General features: G+C 42.4%; 1 protein-coding gene across 2 annotated transcripts; it reads left to right on the forward strand.

Moving 5' to 3' along the window:
- Positions 1–201: 201 nt before the first annotated feature.
- fbxo8 (F-box protein 8) lies at positions 202–14632 on the forward strand. 2 transcript variants are annotated; one of them, XM_080760072.1, is made up of 7 exons: positions 202–388; positions 2538–2669; positions 3343–3487; positions 4599–4725; positions 4859–4977; positions 6562–6758; positions 7248–14632. In XM_080760072.1, the coding sequence occupies exons 2-7, from the start codon at positions 2543–2545 to the stop codon at positions 7433–7435; spliced, it is 903 nt and encodes a 300-aa protein (XP_080616198.1). In that variant the 5' UTR covers positions 202–388; positions 2538–2542; the 3' UTR covers positions 7436–14632. The 2 variants fall into 2 exon arrangements, with proteins under 2 accessions (XP_080616198.1, XP_080616199.1); XM_080760073.1 differs by lacking the exon at positions 6562–6758.
- The last annotated feature ends 4324 nt before the right edge of the window (positions 14633–18956 follow it).

Genomic DNA, 18956 nt, shown 5'->3' on the forward strand with positions numbered 1-18956 from the left:
CTTCGTTCCTACTCTCACCTATGGTCATGAAGTGTGGGTCATGACCAAAAGAATAAGGTTGTGAATACAAGCGGCCGAAATGAAATTTCTTCGACGGTTGGCTGGCATCTCCCAGATCTTTATCCTCCTCCTCCTGTCCAGTAGGTGGAGGTAAAGCATCTAAAGTTGTCAAACAGACAGAAAGAGGCAGGAGGAGAGGAGAGCTGAGGGTACCACCAGTGAGGACAGCAACAGAAGGTGGCTTAACACCTCAGTGCACGAACACCTTCATGTTCTGTTTAGTTTATACTACTAATATGACACACAACTGCTTCTAAAACCCATTCCTCGCCGCCACAGTGTGTATTCTGGCTGGACATTGGACTAGCACGTCATTATAAACACTCAGGTAGGTTGGATACACCACTCTGGGTTTAATTTATTTCATTGACATTAAACAAATATTGTTTAATGTCACACTTTTAAACGCTATATGATGCGGTACAATGTTGATATGGTGTCACAACCAGACGTTTCTCTGCGCCACCGTCGTCTTTGGTTTAATATAGAATAATAATCCCAACAACAAGATGCTACCTAACATGATGGTGCTAGTGACGTAGCTGCCTGCGGTGATTGTCGAGGGTTTTAGCCAATGGTCGCCGTCCTTTTTAACGAGTCTTCCAATTGGAGTGCCGCGGAGGCGGGAGCTGCGCGTCAATCTAGCATGCTACCCGCTGGAAGTTCCAACGTTGATGTTTACTGTTTTGTTTATGTAACATGCATACCTAAACCTCACGCACATGACATTCATACCTAACATACACACGGTATTATTCCTCTGTTTATTAGCATAGGCCTACACATACACTCGCATGTATGTATTAATATGATTTATTCATTACATATACCATGTGCCTGTCATACACAATGTACATACTGTACACGGTATTGTTTAAGTATGCATTTATTAACATGCCTCCATGCACATTATTATGTTATGTATTATTGACATATTATTGACAATCATGTGTTATTGTATTATCTGCCCCACGTGCATGGAGGTATGGATGTAATGGATGTATAGGATTGATGGATTTAAAAAAGAAATCTACCCCACATGCATTTTACTTTACTTTATCTTTTTGTGTTTTATTTGTACTATATAAATGACGGACATGTATATTGTTGTTGTTGTTTTATTGATTGAATACTTTATTAGTCAGAAATGTAAACAGCACAGAGTACAGTCAGACATTACTGCTAAAAAGGGACTTGTTTCCATTGTGGTCCTATTGATTCATTAATTATAACATAAAGTGTAGTGGGAATTTACATTCACCTCCCCTTGTGTGTCGATGATTGATCAGGCTAGTTCTTTAAGAAACCAGTGATTCACATCTTTCAATATGGTGTGTTAGGACACATTTTGAATGATACTTGTCCCGTGTTTGTTCTATATTTGGGTGGTACCAGATCATTGTCGCGCCCTGTAGTATTGTTGCTGTGGGTGACTAGCTGTCACTCACAAGTAGTGACTATCTTTATTACCAATAGCATTTTGATTTGCTTATTTTGCTTTATTTGCTTTCTAGTGAGCCATGCCAGACTAGCAAAGTGTGTTGCAATCAGGTGTGCCATGGGCTTTTCGCTTTAGGCAGAGAAGTAGTCAAATCAGTTTGTGTTGGGAGATCTGGAGCTTTGTTTTTTAGTGACATTGAGATATTGGAAAACCAAGAGGTGCAAGCATAGTCAAAGCAGCAACTGTTGTTGCTGCTGCTGCTGTTTTTTGGTGCTTGATAGATAGATAGATAGACAGTATGTGTAAATCTGAATGTATTGTGAAAACGTTGCATGATGATTGTCACATTCTCCAGTGCACTTGCTAATAGACATGCTTGAGAATGTTTTCATTCTAACCACACACACACACACACACACACACACACACACACACACACACACAGTGTCACACACATGCGCGCACACACACAGAGCAAGAGAGATTTTCATTCCATTGTTGACAGTCTAGTTGGACTGAACATAACATGCCAAACATAACACTTGTTCCTTCACTAAGAAGCATGCCAACAATCTATTAGAACACATAGCACCTGTCACTGTCATTGTGTGTGTGTGTGTGTGTGTGTGTGTGTGTGTGTGTGTGTGTGTGTGTGTGTGTGTGTGTGTGTGTGTGTGTGTGTGTGTGTGTGTGTGTGTGTGTGTGTGTGTGTGTGTGTGAGTGAGAGAGAGACAGAGAGAGAAGGCTTGTATGACTCAGCAGCTTACCTTGATGTTCAGTAGAGTACTTCAGTCTGCTTTGAATTGTAAATCCGACCACTCTGGAGTTAAACACAAATGCAGTTAAACTAGCCGTAGCCGATCTGCAAGCGCATTGTGAGCTTGTAGATCTTGTAAAAATAATAATGATAAAAAGGAACGGCTTGGACCAGGTTTATCTTGTCACTTCAGTGTGTACATTGTGTAGATGAGCCAGTCCATTGTGGAAGTTATAACACTGTTGTTGTGCCGTGCGTATTGTGTGTATGTGTACATAGTGCTCATGGGCCAGGCACTGTGGAGGTTGCCTCCCAGACAACAGCAGCAGCTGCAGGAGCAGTTGGCTGATCACCTGGCTGACAGACAACGCCAGGAGGAGAGCAGGGGAGCCAGGAGACCACAATACTACGGTAAGGCTCTCTAGTCCACTGTTCAATGTACAATCAGTGGCTCGGGACCCATTGTGGGTCACGGACCAATTTGTATGGGTTGCGAGTAAATATCTTTTACAGAATTTTATTTTATAGAATTTCAAAAGGTTTCAAAAAGTTTAAACAAACAAACAAAACAAAAATTTTCATCAATCTAAAAACAATTCCAACATGCTTCAAAATAATTTCAGAATAAAATAAATAATATATACAAAAGAAAAACATTAAGAAGTAATGAAAATTGCAGATCTACAAGCATTTTGAGCTTATATCTGCTATTGTCACTACTTTGGGCCCCAGGCAAAAATCAAGATTCTAAATTCAATAAATGAAACAATGAAAATGAAATCATCATATGATAAATGATGTGGAACGGATTGATGTATTGTAGACTGACAGACCCGCTGATACCATACCAGCATTTTAGCAGCAGTTTTTTCAGTTTCAAAACTCGTTTTCACGCCGCGTGACAAGTCTGCGCCTCTGCGGATCCGCTACTTGTGTCGCTTTTGAATTTGAATCCTGAAAAGTAGCAGTTTTGGACATACTATGAAATCTGTGTCTGTCTGTCTGTGTGTGTGTGTGTGTGTGTGTGTGCGTGTGTCTGTCTGTGTGTGTGTGTGTGTGTGTGCGTGTGCACATGTGATTCTAGGTAAACCGCACCGTGGTTTTATAGACCTGGAGATGTTACCACCAGAGTTGGGCATCACTATCCTCTCCTATCTGAACGCTACGGACCTGTGCCTGGCTGGCTGCGTGTGGCAGGACCTAGGGCACGATGAATACCTCTGGCAAGGGTAAGACACACACCCCCCCACACACACACACACACACACACACACACACACTGGCTGCGTGTGGCAGGACCTAGGGCACGATGAATACCTCTGGCAAGGGTAAGACACACACACCCCCACACACACACACACACACACACACACTACGGACCTGTGCCTGGCTGGCTGCGTGTGGCAGGACCTAGGGCACGATGAATACCTCTGGCAAGGGTAAGACACACACACACACACACACACACACACACATGCATGTGTTTATGAATATTAAGCCCCAACCACACCAATGGGTCGAGACGCAACAAATTGGATTTAGTGTTTGTCCCAGCGGTGTAATATGTACTGTTGCACGTCGTCGCATGGTGGCGCTTGTCGACGCAAGTCGACCCAAGTGATTCAAATTAAAACGTTTGCAACTACATGCGTCTACATGTGTACACGTGTCTACTCGCAACCGTTTGGTTGCAAGGAGTTGCATGGCGACCCATTGGTGTGGTTTGGGTTTAAGGGTGAATTGATGGAATATTAAATGAAGTCACTACTAGTAAAGAATTAATAGAACCTTTAACTCTTTGTGTGCCAAGTATTAATAATTTAATTTGATCGCCAGTGTTTACAGCGTTTTTAAGTGCCTCACTGCAGGCGTGGCGTGTCCAGCATGTAAACAAAGCTACATGTGGGAGACAGAGGTGACGTCTCTCCTTACACACGGAGAGAAACTAAATCAACCGCGACCATTGGTTCATGAGTTAGGTGCCGTTTACCACACCATCCAGGCCTGCCAAAATACATTTTAGTTAATGAAATCAACTATAGATTTAGTCGACACAAATCTTTTCATATTTAGTCGACTAAAACTAGACTAACACTAAAACATTTCAGATAACTAAAACAAATTGGAATTTTATTCAAAAGACCACTACTGAAACTAAATCAACATTTGCAGTCTAAATCTTACACTATGTTCAAAACGGTTACTTTTCAGGATTCAAATTAAAAAAATGCAGAAGTAGACAGATCGACAAGATGCTTTTGTGTGCACTGTGGTATGATCAAGTAGGGCAACAACAGTGTACTGTATTTGAGCTCCATACTTGTCCTGTTGTGTGTCCAGGCTGTGCAAGTCCACATGGGGGCACTGTTCCATCTACAACAGAAGGCTACCAGCTGGTTTCTCATACAGGAGACTGTACTTACAACTGGATGAAGGCAGTCTCACCTTCAACGCCAACTACCAGGAGGTAGTGCTCATTAACGCACACACACACACACACACACACACACACACACACACACACACAGAATAAAATAAAATTATAGTACAGATAATAACTGTGTGTGTGTGTGTGTGTGTGTGTGTGTGTGTGTGTGTAGGGGATCGGTTATTTCATGTCTAAAGGCATAATAGTGGACCATCCCAAGGAGCTGGCCAAGTTTATCTTCTACACACGACGACTCAACTGGAAGATGCTGAGGATCTACCTCGATGAAAGGTACACAAATATTTATTTTTTGTGTTTTAGCAGTGATCATTGATCAGCCATTGATTGATGACTATTTCTAATTAAAATGCTAATAAAATAGCAAATGATTGAGCTGGTGTTCCGTGATCATATCTCTCTCCAAACTTCCCTGGAGGATGGAAGCTCCTCTTTCCATGTATTGACGTTAATTTAATCAGAGAAGACCATTGAGAGCTTGCTCTCATTTGCAAGGATGATCACAACATACAAAAAAGAAACAAACAACAACACAATTTTAATATATTAAAAAACAAAAACAAAGCAAATACACAGGGCCTACACAAAGCAGGTACACTCCTTGTTGGGGACAGGTTAGACAGCTCGATGGGTTGCTAACTTGCTATGGTTACTATGGTGACGTGGTGTCAGACAGGTAGTAAAGTCAGCTGTTCACCGGTGGCGTTTCATGAATGGAAGGAGAGAGGGTGAATGACGGGGAAGTCCAACTTTGCTGACCGCTTTATAAACACAAACGCTAAGACAACACCATGCTGCATTGCTGCTATCTGTATAGGATTCTGCACAACGCACTTTGTTATGATGCCAAACCCATTGTTTTAACTACCTTTAATAAATTAATAAAACGCAGTACACTGGAGAATTGAGTCCATGGCATGCAGCGCGTCTGGCAGTACATTTCCCCGCTTTTAGCCTCTCTGTGGCTTAATAAGTTCGTCGCCATACACTCCTTATGTAATGCATCCTCAAGTAGTTTCTTAAATGTCTCTATAGAGACCAGTTTGTCCAGTTTCAGCGAGTCTATTCCACTTGTCTGGGGCATAAAAGATGAAAGCAGTCTTTCCTTGTTCAGTGTTCATTCGTGGAGTCTCAAGTGTAATGTGTGTCTGTGAGCATGTTAGATATCCCGTAGTTTTTTAATTTAAAAATGAAGAGAAATACAATGGAAGCTTGCCACACAGGGCAATAGAGCGTCGCAGTCCCTCCCCCTTTCAGAACAACGAGTGGCCCTGGAAATAAATCCCAATGCATTTTTCCCATAGGCATTTCTTAAAGTATTTATTTAAAGATGGTTACGCCGCGGACAAAGCCAACTCGGATCGTGAGAAATCATGACAATGAACACAATGTTTTGGGCCGATCAAATAATTTATAAGAAGAAAAACAAAACAAATAGTGTTGTCTCCTGCCTTTATTTTCTTCTTTCTAATGATTTGATCGGCCCAAAATATTGTGTTCATTGTCATGATTTGTCACGATCCGAGTTGGCTTTGTCCGCGGCGTAACCGTCTTTAAATAAATACTTTAAAGAAATGCCTATGAGGAAAATGAACGGCGATTTCTCTTCCAGGTCTCTCGAGGGGCGGGACTGCGATGCTCTATAGCAGTGGCATTAACACACGACCCTCACCAGAAATTCACACATGGAGCCGTTTGGGTGGAATCAGACTTTACAAATAACTTGAATAAAGCATGAATAAATACATAGGAAAATCAATGAATTTCCATAAATAAGAAAAAAAGTAATAGTAATAGTAAATAATTTAATAAATGCGTGTGCATGCATGCGTGTGTGTGCGCGTGCGGTGCGTACAGGCGTGACGTGCTGGACGAGCTGGTGACTCTGCACAACTTCAGCAATCAGTTCCTCCCCAACGCGCTGAGGGAGTTCTTTAGACACATCCACGCTCCCGAGGAGAGAGGGGAGTACCTGGAGACCCTCATCACCAAGTTCAGCCACAGGTTCTGCGCTTGTAACCTGGTGCTGGTCCGAGACCTGGGACTCAGTCCAGGTCAGTGCGTGGGTGGGAACATTCACCGGCTGAAATAGCCCATCTATACAAGCTCACAACTAGGGTTGGTTCTGGACGATTCCAGTTCCTTAATAATTCCCTCTTAATGGCTCAGATTCATTAACGGTTCCCTATAACGATTCCTACAGGGGGTTCCAAATGGGCCCTTACAGGTCTGTATCTCTGAGAGCATTTTTTTCGTAATCACAAATTGCACAGGGCCAATATGAGAAATAACTAAAATATACAAAGAAATCACTGACACATTTATTCATTTTTTATATTTTTTCTTTCCAAAAAAATGGATGCATGTCATGAGCTTGTAGATCTGCTATTTCTGCTATTTAAAAAAATAAATATTGAAAGAGTAAATTTTTTCAACATGGAAACGAGAGGCGATTATGCAAAGATAATTGCGGTTATCTCAATATTGCGATTAGGCGATGATCAGGATATGTAGTAATTGTGTTCCTTGTGGTCCTGGTGTAGACGCGGTGTACGTGCTGTGCTACAGCCTGATCCTGCTGTCCATAGACCTGAGCAGCCCGCACGTCAAAAACAAAATGTCCAAGAGGGAGTTCATCCGCAACACGCGCCGAGCCGCCCACAACGTCTCCGACGACTTTGTGGGCCACCTCTACGACAACATCTACCTGATTGGCCACGTGGCTGCCTAGTCCCGCCTGCTGTACCGTACCGTACCGCCACACCAGGCCCCCCTCACCACACCACACCCCCCCGTCCTATCCTATTACAGCCATCCAATAGAAGAAGCTCTTACACTGCACTGAACGATGGGGAATAAGTGATCAGGGGTTTCTGATGCATGCCTGAATTGGTACCGCATGGGAAGAGTGTGGAAAACGGATTTGAACCTTGTTTAAGTTGTTTAGGGCTTTTTTTCTTTTTTTTTGGCAAAAACGAAGAAAACGTCAAAATCGTAAAAGATACAATTCATAACCTGCACTGTGCGTCGCCTGCCACGATGGAACGCCACTTTGTGCACAGCTGTCAATAAATAACTTCGGCCTATTAAGTCGCTTTTTCGCAGAGCGACAGAATCCGCATAACGGCCGAACAAGCACCTCCCCCGAAGGCACGCTCTGACACTGCACTGAACGACGGCTGGCTGCCAATTGGTGGAACTCGGGCCAATCAGGAAAGCGGCAGGACAAGACTGGGCCGCCCCCCCATTCAGGAAACGATGCCGTCGGCGACATTGACTTAATGCTGCTTGAGTGGCACTGATCAACGCAACGCGACACTAACTAGCTAACGCTAACCGAGCGGCTAGCACGCTAAAGCAACGGCTCACTGTGGAGACTCCGCCCTCGATGAAGTAAAGATGAATGAATGTTTAAACTGTAGCAGAACCGCTATGCCAGTTTTGTACTTTACACCTTTTTGTACCTATACCTGCGTTGGAAGGAGCAGGACTAGCCTGTTTTTACTATAATAACTTTGAAAGTTTTATCAAATGAGTGTGTACAGCCCCTCTGGGCCTTGGGTAATATTATATTGCATATTGTGTTGTCGGGCAGAAACCTTATATTTCCATATTTGAACCTTTTTGTGGTTTCCTAAATGAATGCCCTACTTCATCACACTACACCCAAAAGTAGCATTTAGCTTGTTGTTGATAGTAAGTAAAGTTGTTTTCAGTTAAAGTGAAAATGTTGAAGTTTGTGTTTGGGCTTTTTTGAAATATTCAACCAATGAAATGTATTAAGAAAGAGCTTGTGACTCCATTTGGAACTGGACATACAAGGTTTCCACCCGACAGCAAAGATATACACATTCACACAGCTAGTGGTCAGTGTGAATTTATTTTATTTTGTCCATAAGGGCGTTTTCGAGGGGGGTCCTCAATGCCTTTCGCACCAACACATTTCCAAAACCACACCCCCAGTGGTTCTCAAAGTGGAGTCCATGGACACTCAGGGTTCCTTGAGGGGGTTCTAAATGGACCCTTAGCGGGTCCATTTGTCTACTGTCAGAATTAAGGGCATCCTTAAGGTTTGAGAACCACTGCCCTAGCCAAATCCCAATACTACACCTACTCCGTACTCCAGCGTGACCCGCAAATCGTTTGCGTCCCAAATGTCCATTTACTTTCGGGGGAGCCCAGAGCTCCCCACCAGCCGTTTAGAGTGAGGATCAGCGAGGAAACATCAAGTGCATCCTTCATGTCTTCTTTGCTGAAGTTCTTTCATCAGAATGTGTGACGTATATCCAGTCTCCTGAATGCACCAGTGAACAGCTGTGTGACACTCGATTAAGTAAATTGCCATCACTAAAACAGTGGTTTTCAACCTTCTTCTTATAAAGTTCTATTATTTACCATGTGATGAGATTGGGATGAGACCCAAAACTTAGAATATTTTGTTATTGTCCACAATTCCATGCTGTATTGATGTGGTGCCATTAGGAGAGATGACTGGCAAACATTGATAAAAAAGAACAATTCTTCTACATTCTCTATTTGTGTAGACCTTGTAAATTAAGTAATGCAGATGCAACCCTAAATAAGTTAAAATAACGCTGACTAAAGCAAGGCGTGTTCCCATTCCATAAACGTGAACCCGGTTCAATAACTCCATCCTTCCTGATCTCTTCCTCGCTCTCGAGTCCGAGGCGGCGGGGGCTACGGTGTGAGGATGGATGTTTGAGTGCAGGGGATCTGGCTAATGAAAGGTGTGGTTTGTGAAATGTACCATGGAGAAACGCAGAAAGACTGGTGGACTGGGGAACTTATTATTACTTTTATTTATTTTCGGTGATCAGGCAAAGTAACTACCTTTCCACATTCATGATCTGGAGTGCTGATTTAACCCTGTACTTTCTTTTTTATTATTATTATTGTTTGCCCCTTGTATGTAATAGGGTTATGTAACTCATTAGATTGCACCCTCACACTTTGGCCTTCCTCCTCTGTCTGCGTCGCATTGTTTTTAACCAGACTCAAAGCCCACTAGATGAGTCCCAGTCCAGAGCTACAGTATGTACTGTATGTACTAGATCATCTAGTATCTCCCTGTGCATGCAATATCTTTACTGAAAATAGCCAGATAGCTAGTGTGCTTTTAGATCGGCTGTTTGCCCCAGAATAGGCACGCTAGTGTTCACGTTGAGGACCGATCACCGTAGGAACGAATAGTGAAAATAGCAGATCTACCAAACTTAACAGTGAGCTTGTGTATCTGCTAGTTTTGGCTCTTTTTTTGAACCCTTTTTTGTTTTATTTGTTCACCTAGTCTCCCCTTTCCTTGTTCAGAGCGGACACAGCCTCTTCTCCTGGGGTCAGAAGAACCCTTGGGTTGTGTCCAGTCCCGGCTGAATAGAGCCTATGCGTGTGACATCATCGTACCCGGAAGTTATGCGGGAGCGTCTACTGAGTAGCCTTGACAGCACGTACATCCAAACAGAAAAGTCTTATCTGATTGTATTAATTTAAACGATGTTAAACTAAAATAGACACGTTATGAGCTACTTTCTGTCAAGGAATCATGCAGGTGATTAGTGTCAGAGTTTGGATGTGCTCGTTTGTAATATCGCAACATCCTGCTGCCTCCTGCAATTTGGAAACAGGTGCTACACAGGACCGTTAAGTGATTTCCAATGAGCGCTTTCAAACTCCAATACTCCACGCTGCTCAATGTTTTGCCACTCAGTCTAGATGAGAGTGTGTCCCTGTCTCCTGAGGAAAAGTGATGCATGTGCATACTCTATACTTCCAGGTGTATGTTTGTTTGCTGTAAAGACAAGGTTTCTGTATCCCTCGGTGCTGCGAAGTGCGAACTTTCCCATTCCAGCTTCGTGGCTCAGCAAAATAACTGACAACCTCCTGATCCTGAGCGCGTACCCGAGTGAGGCGACTGCAGAGCAAATGCTCGCGGTCATTCCTTCATCGTCAGCATTCGACACAAAATGCAACGTTTCCGGAATTTTTTATTTTATTTCGGACAATGAAATGGGCAGCAACCAAAACATTTCATTCTTCTTTGGCCGTACTCTGGACCAGTACCAGGGTGGCAGAAACCTGTCAATATCATTGATTTGTTGAAATACTATCAATGCATCGATCAATGCATTAACACTGTTTGATTTATTTTGCACATCGTGTACATAAGGACGTCTTTTATTTTGTTCAGAAGGACCGGCATTGTGTAGGAATTGTATTTTGCACCCGTAATCTGTCGTCACTGTCAGGCACAAACCTATCAATATATTTCATATTTTATTCATGCACAATGTTATACTTTTGTCATATGGCACTTGTATTAAAGGTAGGATAAGTGTCTTGTTTTTGTTGAAACAAAAAAAGTTTCTTGTTAAAAAGATAAAGCTCTACGTATATAGTGTGATAGTAATCATTACTATGTAGTGAGTGTTTGTTCAGTAACAGGAGTGTCCCTGTCTCCAGCTATTTTGTAAACATCACCAATTTCATCCAAAATATTGTACATAGTCGGATAGTCCCAAAGGTGTCTGCTCATTTCTTTGTCTCATAACTTCCAATTTGTGTATGTATCTATCCCATGCATGTGAAAATGAACATCTTGTGTTTATTTAAAGAGCTGGGGAGACCCCTGTTTCTGAACAAAGACACCACTGATCCCACCTTTTAATAAGTGTTTGTGACTAAGCAATACTGCCCACCACAGCTAAATTACAGTATATATGTTTTTGGACACACCAACTTAATTGTGTCCCAAAGCTCAAATTAGCCTTTTGGGGCATAAACAATTACCTCAAGAACATATTTACAATTAGTGTCATATTATTTCCCCGATATCTCATTTGACTGACACACTTTTAAACCCAATATCAGCCATTCTTTCTCGTGGTTACTGCACTTTGGCTTTGTATAGGGCAGAATAGGCCTGACCTCGATTTGTTGAATAGTCAACTAATCGATCGAGGGAGTCTGATTCGACTGTCGCATCTCAGTCGAATCATGACAAAAAAACATTATTGCATGTTTCGACTGAGAGATTAGCCTAATTTGTTAATTAACTAATAGTTTGCCTATAAAAATAGGATATGCGTCATGATTTATTGGGGGAAACCAATAAATTATTAGTCGGGTGCAGGCCTACTAAACAATAACTACTGTACATTGGAACATGTTACGTTATTTTCCATTTCCTGAACAGTAACCCTTTTGGACATACAGTACAAGGTTTCCACTGGACAGCGACGATATGCATCAAGCTGATATGAGATCATATGCATGGATTAAAGTTCTCAGTCGCCACGACTATCCACAAGCTCACAACACGTCGCAGCGCGAAGCTTTTCACGCTGTTTCACAGTCGGTACAGACTTTTCAGCCGTGAGATTTTATTGTGCTTTAATCCATGCATATGACATAATGTGGTCATTTGTTCCTATGGACAAACATCCCAATGTGTGGTGTTTAATACAGTTTGTGTTAGGGGTGTGAGGATTGATATTTCTTGTCGCGATAATCAAAGTATGCTTAAAACCCAATCTTAAAATATTTGTTAATTACATGCACCCCAGCTTCCATGTTTATTTGTGGGGGGGGCATTAGCCAAAAAATAGCAGATCTACAAGCTCACAACACATCATGCTTTGAGTGTGTGGATTGTCAATGTTCTCGGGTGAAGAGATTTGGTACAAAGCCAACTCATGTCCAGTGTATGACGGACAACTCCTCAAGGATAATTCCTCGCAAAATTATAATCTTCACCATAGATTATTGTGAGCCTCTTTATCTCGTCACATCCCTACATATAATAAGACCCTGACAGAATGTCTGTATTCATTCTCACTGGCTGAGAAATGCTGATTTAGAAGATGTATGTTTTATGTTCCTGTCACAATAAGGGCACAGTCACAATTCACACATGCACTTCATACAGTATGTGTCAGTGTTCTAGAGTACCGATGTCCTGACGTCACTCTTTCATCCCCTGGGTCGCGGAAGTAATTTCTCTAGAGAGAATAACATTGAGTCATCTTAAAATCGATTGTGGTTCAAAAATAACAATTGAAATTGTCATGGCGATATTGTCGGGGAGGTGTCTCGGTATCGTTTACGATAGTTGAGGTCCCTGCACACGACGCGTTTTCGGATTTTTAGCTGCAGATGTCGGTTTAACGAAAAACGTGTCCAGTGTGCAACCACCTTTACTCATATTTGATGTTTCTAGCAAAAATGTAACTATCGGAGGCAGTAACATTAGCGATTTCTCGCAGTCAGTTGAATCTTCCACAAGTGAAACCACTAAACAAACCAATTTGTTTATTTTTGGAACACAGTTCTTATTTGACGCGATAAAGTCTATGGGAATCCGAATGGGGAAATAATCCGAAAACCAGGTAGGATGTGAAATTACATCACATTATTACGGCACTCTATTGTCACATTGCAGCTTTACAGGTGTGAAGACCTGGGTGAAATGCTAGTGTTTGTGCTAGCTTAATCATTCTTAGTTTTCAGCTTGCACTGCAAATACAACACAAGAACACAATGTGAAGTGCGTGTGTGACCGGGCCTTTAATCCCCTATTTTGAATGTTAAAAAGATACAATCTATAACTTGTATGTTCTTCAACCTGTGAGTTGAACCCGGACTTTCCACACGAGCGACTACATTTGTAGAGCTCAAGCGTGTCTATGCTCGGGCGTAGAATAGAATCACGCTCATCCCAAGAGCCACTCCCCGCTTGTCATTCCGGGTGTGGCAGATTTAAGCTTTGGTGATTGGATGAAAACAGTATGGAATGTATGGAAGTCCAGCATGGATGCTTTTTAGCAGAGGTGTGATGCTTTATCGTTGTCATGTATATTAATTTTGTCTAATATTTATAACCCTATGAAGGCTCTCGTTCATTAGGAAATATTTTATATTTGCTTTTTTCTGTTGACCTTTTTATGCAGGTCGTTGTGGGATTGTCCATTTGTCTGTCTTTGTCGCATTTAGATGAAAACGGACAGAATGTGTTGATTTGATCCTGTTTTTATCCTGTATGTGGTTTATAACACAGAAAGAACACATGCAATACCATTATTTGCTTCTTAAAATGGGGAATGAAACTCCAGGCTGATTTTGCAGTTTTCCAGTTCAGCAGTGATGGAGGAAATGTATAGGCCTACTCAAGTAAATATTCAAGTATTCAAAAGTACAAATTACAGGGTACATTTTCTTTTAAATATCAATGGATTTCTGTATTGAAATTTTGAATAATTCTTCTTATTTTTTTTCCCACGATTTTTGCAACCCATTTTTTCACCCTGTGTCAATTATCTAACGTAATCCTGCAGGGCGCTGCACTTCCTCTGCCAACCTGGGGGGGCAGCGGACTTACCTCATGGCATGCTTCCTTCTATGCATGAGGAGTCCAAGCTGCTTCTTTTCACCTGACGGGAGAGTTTCCCCCAGCCGGACGTGGCGCGTGGAAGGAACACGTTATTTCGGCGTACTATATCAGGCCTTCTTCCTAAATTTGGAATAATTCATAATAATAATAATAATAATAATAATTTTCAGAAATGGTGAAGTTGTTTTTACCGTTAAGTGAATCATGTACTTTTGCCAATAGACAAAGTACAATATTTTTTTTATTTTAAATGTAGCTCAGTGAAAGGAATGTGCTTGCAAAAACGCAAATCTGTTGCTCCAAAACTGTAAATACAGTACTCAAGTGAACTACAGCATTAGCTGCAGCTGTGTTGCTTTACCTCCCATGTTTTTTAATATACTGTAGTTCTGATCTGAACCTGAACTGGACAATAATCAACCTGTGGAGTTTCACACCTCATTTACCAAGAACATAAGCTGCTGGAACTGACACAGTAAACATTTTTATTTTATAACTGAGGACTGGTTCCAATCTTGATTTGGTTTCTAACAGACTTATTGGATTAATAATAAAAAAAAAGAACCAACTCTTTGTGAGCTGTCAGCTGTGTTATGCTATCTGTCCCCAGCCCTTCTTCAATAAGGACAACAGTGACCTCTACTGGATCCATGACACAACTACAGCTTCACACTGAACATAGGCCTACATGTATTCTAGTAACCAGTGCCACCGACTCTCATAATTGTAACATTCAGGTCTAATAGTTAGTCCCCTAATAATTGACTTTCTGTTGTAAAGCTCTCTCATTCTCCCTTTTCCTGCAAGATGTGTTTTTATGCCTGTTAAAATGACATGATAAATATCCCCTTAGTCTACAGTACCAAGTGAGAAATATCCCCTTAGTCTACAGTACCAAGTGAGAAATATCCCCTTAGTCTACACTGTAGACTATAAGGGGATATTTCCATGACCAAAATGCAACCAAAATGTTGGTCATGGGTGGTATGGTACTGTAGACTCTACAGTACCATACCACGTATGGTACTGTAGACTCTACAGTACCATACCACCCATGACCAAAATTTGCATTTTAAAACAAAATGTGAGATGCCAGAGGGGTTTAATGACACAATGATATAGGCAATATTAGGCCTACATGTGGTCGAATATGACATCACGGCTATGAGAGCCTCCGTCTCTCGAGGTGTTGATCCCGTGGTTGGACCTAGCTGACGCGCTGATGTTAGACTTGTACTGTTCGCTCCGATGATAAACACAGGCAGCTCTTCGTGCTTTTAGATATTTATTGCTTGCTTCACCTGTTCACCATAGTCAGTACAGCATCTGCGTTTTCATAAAACAACCCATAATTAGAGACAGAAAAATAAACATTTCAGACAAAACAAACATTTCGCTCCAGTGTTTAAACAACACAATGACGTACCTGCGGTCAAAAACCATTGCCCTTCCGGGTCAATCCTCCCTACCAGTTCCAGAGAACCAGACGCTTATAAAGCCAACAGCGCCACCCCATGGTCACAAATTCACTTGATAATTGTACTCATTTGGCCCTTACACACCGGCCCCTAATTGTTATGGTGGGCATAACAATTCAAAACAAACAAAAACAAAACAAGGGCCAAAGCATGTCATAAAATCGAATGCATTGTTTCATGAACCAAGCGCCACTTCGTCACTGGCTTGTATATGGTGATGCCTTTATTTTCAATGGACACACCAGACCAGACCCGTTTGTCTGGAAAGACCTCCAGCACCCTGCCTAGTTATCCAGCGTCCAAGTATGGCCTCCTCAATGCTGCTGTGCGTTCCTGTACACACCGGTCCTTACCGGCCCCTGTATGTCCACATGTTTCCTGTGAAGTCAGTTGATCATCAGATGGCTCCTTTAACAGTGCTGGAGGTGATTGTCTTTTGATGTGAAGCACAGTGGGGTGAGTTTGTCCACACACTTTGCAGGTCAAGCGTTTTCCACAAAAACGGCTTATATGCCCAACACATAGGCATGCAAAGCAAACTCCCTTTTCTCGCAGCACCTCTATTTTCTCCATGTGCGTCTTTTCCTTAAACTGTTGGCACTCTTCCAGTGAGTGGCCACGAGTAGAGCAGAGGCATACTATTTCCTTGACATTCGCATAGTTTGATGTTACTGATGTCAGCTCCTCACCTCCGTCAGGCCAATCTGTAGACGTTATTGTAGCGGCAACAATATTTCCCTTCCCTCTGTTTGATGAATAAGATGTAAACATGGGAGCCTTTGTGCCAACCACACCAGATATGGGATCCTGAATGTTACCAAACAGGGGGTCAGAAAGAATACTGACGCACCGCTCCATAAACGCAACAAGGTCCCAAAAGTGGGCTCTTTCATGGGTGTTCCCCATGATGTCATGAGCCACTGTCCTCCATTGCTCCCTCATCTTGAATGGCAGCTTTGCTATCATGGCTCGCATATGGACGGGCATGTCCATTTCCTGCATGTGCTGAAGCTCCTCCATAACATTACAGCAGCCACGCAGGAATAAAGAGTAGGCCTGGAGTGCATTAGCATCCTCAGATTTAATTGTTGGCCACTCCAAGGCCTTTTGCATATAGGCATTTGCTATTTTGTACTGGTTTCCAAAATGTTCAATTAGAAGAGCCTTTGCCACAGTGTAGCCATGCTCAGGAGCCATGTGTTGGCAGCTACGCACCAACTCCTGTGGTTGTCCTCTTGTGAATTGCTCCAAGTAGTATAAAGCATCTGCCTCTGTCACTTTTTCTTCCACTCCTTGCTCGAAAGCTCTAATGAATGCCCTGTATTGGAGAGGGTCACCTTGAAATGTTGGAATCTCTCTTGGTGGTAGAGATCTTGACTGTTGCTGTTGTACCAAGGCAGCGGTTATTTCATTTTGTTTCTCCATAATGGTTAGTAGGGTTGCAGGTTGATTGGTTTGAACATGATTGATTTGATTTGCCGATTGACCTTTCACATGCTGTGGTGTTACCATTTTGCTTAACTGTTGTTCCTTGTGGTTGTGATGAGGTATATGGTTAGCAGCAGCAGTGTTCCATTGGCCACATTCCTTTGGCCTTACGCCCGATTGTTTAATTGGTGGCATTGACAATTGTGTTGGTTTATTTGGTGGCATTGATGTTCCAGGTTGAAATTGTTTTGCTTGTGGATTCAATACATTGACCTTTTCCCTTTTCCTTATTTCTCTCTCCAAATAGGAATTCATTGCATTTGAACCATTTGAGGGTGCCTGAGAGGAACCTTTACTTCCCGAGTTCAAAACAGTCAACTTTGCATGGTTTGCAGCTAATTCTGCGTCCACAGCCAGCTGCTCTCTTTTCCTTCTCAGCTTTTGTTGATGCTCTTTTATTTGCCCCATAGTGCTCAACAACTCGTTTTCCTCCTCCTCCAAGGCATGTTGTTCCTTAAGTGCAGCCGCAAGGGCAACAAGTGCAGCTCTATCAGCCTCTGCAATTAGCTTTGCAGAGGCTGTACTTGAACACGAACATCCACTTTTAGCACTCCGTTTTGATTGTCTACTGCCAATATTGGACACACTATCATTAGGACCAATACCATCATCAATCAAATGACAAACACCTTCATTTGTTATACCATAAATTTCATTTGTACCATTTTCATCGTGCATAATATTACCATCATCATCATCACCATCATTGTCAACCTCATTGTTTGAAACCCACATAGCTGCTTCTGAAATGCACTCATTGTTGGATAACATTTTTGCTTTAAACCATATTTCATGCTTATCCTTTTCCTCAGGTGGCATAAACCCCAACAGATTGATATGCATGAACTTTGCCTCATTACACACTTGCATCAGTTCTGTGACAGCATTTTGTACATTTGTGACTTCGTTTTTGACCATGAAATCTTGAATATCATCTCTTAATTTGGCTGCTATATTCAGCTTAGCCTTTCTGTCCCTTTGATATTGATCACATTTTAATGCAAGTGCTTTTGCAGTTGGTTTCACCACCCGTTTTCCAATCTCACTTGTCGTGACGTCACCACTAACGGCGGCGCGCGCAGCCGTATCCACGGCAACGCACGACGCCACCCTGCCCTTCCTCATAATAAATAGTCAGTGTGAGAGTGAGTCAATTCAGTCGAGAGAAAAGTTCGCAGCTCGCACAACAAGGTCAGTGCAAAAGTCAACAAGCAACGATAAAAGTCAATGTCAATTATTTTCAGCAACCATGGATTTACGCTTTACTCCTAATAATGTGCGCGCACAACTAAATGGCCATAATACAGTGTAGCGCTACACATACCTCCTGTCCGCGGTGGGCCACACTATTAAAGCTGCAAACGTCGGATCAGCACCGCAGCCCCATTACCGCCGTGGACGGCTGCTGCGGTCGTGTTCCTCCATAGCGATGGCGTAGCAGCAAACTGTAGAATCCTTCAAACTCCGACAGAAACAACAGCAGCTCCCCTCGATCGTCCTCTCGCGTCGCCTCTGCCCGTCACGAACGCAGCCAAGCTCCCGCAGTTTACAAACGATACGAAGGTCCAACTGGTGCATAGGTTTTTGACTGTATGAGAGCCTCCGTCTCTCGAGGTGTTGATCCCGTGGTTGGACCTAGCTGACGCGCTGATGTTAGACTTGTACTGTTCGCTCCGATGATAAACACAGGCAGCTCTTCGTGCTTTTAGATATTTATTGCTTGCTTCACCTGTTCACCATAGTCAGTACAGCATCTGCGTTTTCATAAAACAACCCATAATTAGAGACAGAAAAATAAACATTTCAGACAAAACAAACATTTCGCTCCAGTGTTTAAACAACACAATGACGTACCTGCGGTCAAAAACCATTGCCCTTCCGGG

Source organism: Protomyctophum bolini, assembly GCF_963924005.1.
Source record: "Protomyctophum bolini genome assembly, chromosome: 3".
Lineage (NCBI taxonomy): Eukaryota > Metazoa > Chordata > Actinopteri > Myctophiformes > Myctophidae > Protomyctophum > Protomyctophum bolini.